We start from the raw sequence: 605 nt of genomic DNA, 5'->3' as shown, positions 1-605 counted from the left end.
CTGCACAGAAATTTAACCAAAATACAAGAGTCACAATTTGGAGACAGCTCCATATTACAAAGCCTTCTCTAATTAACCTGTAATTATTTATTGAGCAACTTCCTGCTACAGAAACTTACATAAAGCCATTAGGTAAGAGGACAATGTATCTTCAGTTATCCTCCTTATAAGCTAGAAAATAGAAGGAAATGTCTTTATTTCCCAGGAAGCACGCCCACTCTTGTCAGAACCCTGCGACCACTGGTTATGGGCTGGCAGGGACGATGGGCAGGAGAGGCCATCAAGGCAGACTGCATCTGCAAACGTGACGCTCATCCTCGTGAGAGCTATGCGTACTGGTGAGGTGCCTTGGAAAATATTCCCAGCCACTACCAGGGCATCCAGCAGTAGCTGTCTGCAGTGACAAACCCCCAGAGTTTTTCAGACTGCAAACTCTTAGCGCTTGGCACGCCTCATAGCTAGAGCCCCAAACGCACCTCATGGCCACATTGCTGCCATCGATAACGATGGGCTTCAGGTTCTCGCTCTCCGTCTCCTCCGGGGCCGGCACAGGCGCGGGGGTCTTGTTCGCGCCCCCCCCGCGCGGGACCAGGGGGGCCTCCTTG

At 51.6% G+C, this 605-nt stretch overlaps 1 protein-coding gene across 1 annotated transcript in view; it reads right to left on the bottom strand.

Annotated features, from left to right (window-relative positions):
* Positions 1 to 601, bottom strand: part of ZC3H12A (zinc finger CCCH-type containing 12A) — a gene marked incomplete at its 5' end in the record, with an annotated part of 6,216 nt that extends 5,615 nt beyond the window's left edge. The window contains one exon of the mRNA XM_009587943.1: positions 477 to 601. Coding sequence (XP_009586238.1) covers positions 477 to 601 — 125 coding nt within the window. The remainder of the gene's footprint in view (positions 1 to 476) is intronic.
* Between the last annotated feature and the right edge of the window lie 4 nt (positions 602 to 605).

Source organism: Fulmarus glacialis, unplaced genomic scaffold, assembly GCF_000690835.1.
Source record: "Fulmarus glacialis isolate BGI_N327 unplaced genomic scaffold, ASM69083v1 scaffold20991, whole genome shotgun sequence".
In the NCBI taxonomy this organism is placed as follows: domain Eukaryota; kingdom Metazoa; phylum Chordata; class Aves; order Procellariiformes; family Procellariidae; genus Fulmarus; species Fulmarus glacialis.
The sequence above is the reverse complement of the archived record's forward strand: the minus strand, read 5'-3'. Positions and strand labels throughout refer to the sequence as shown.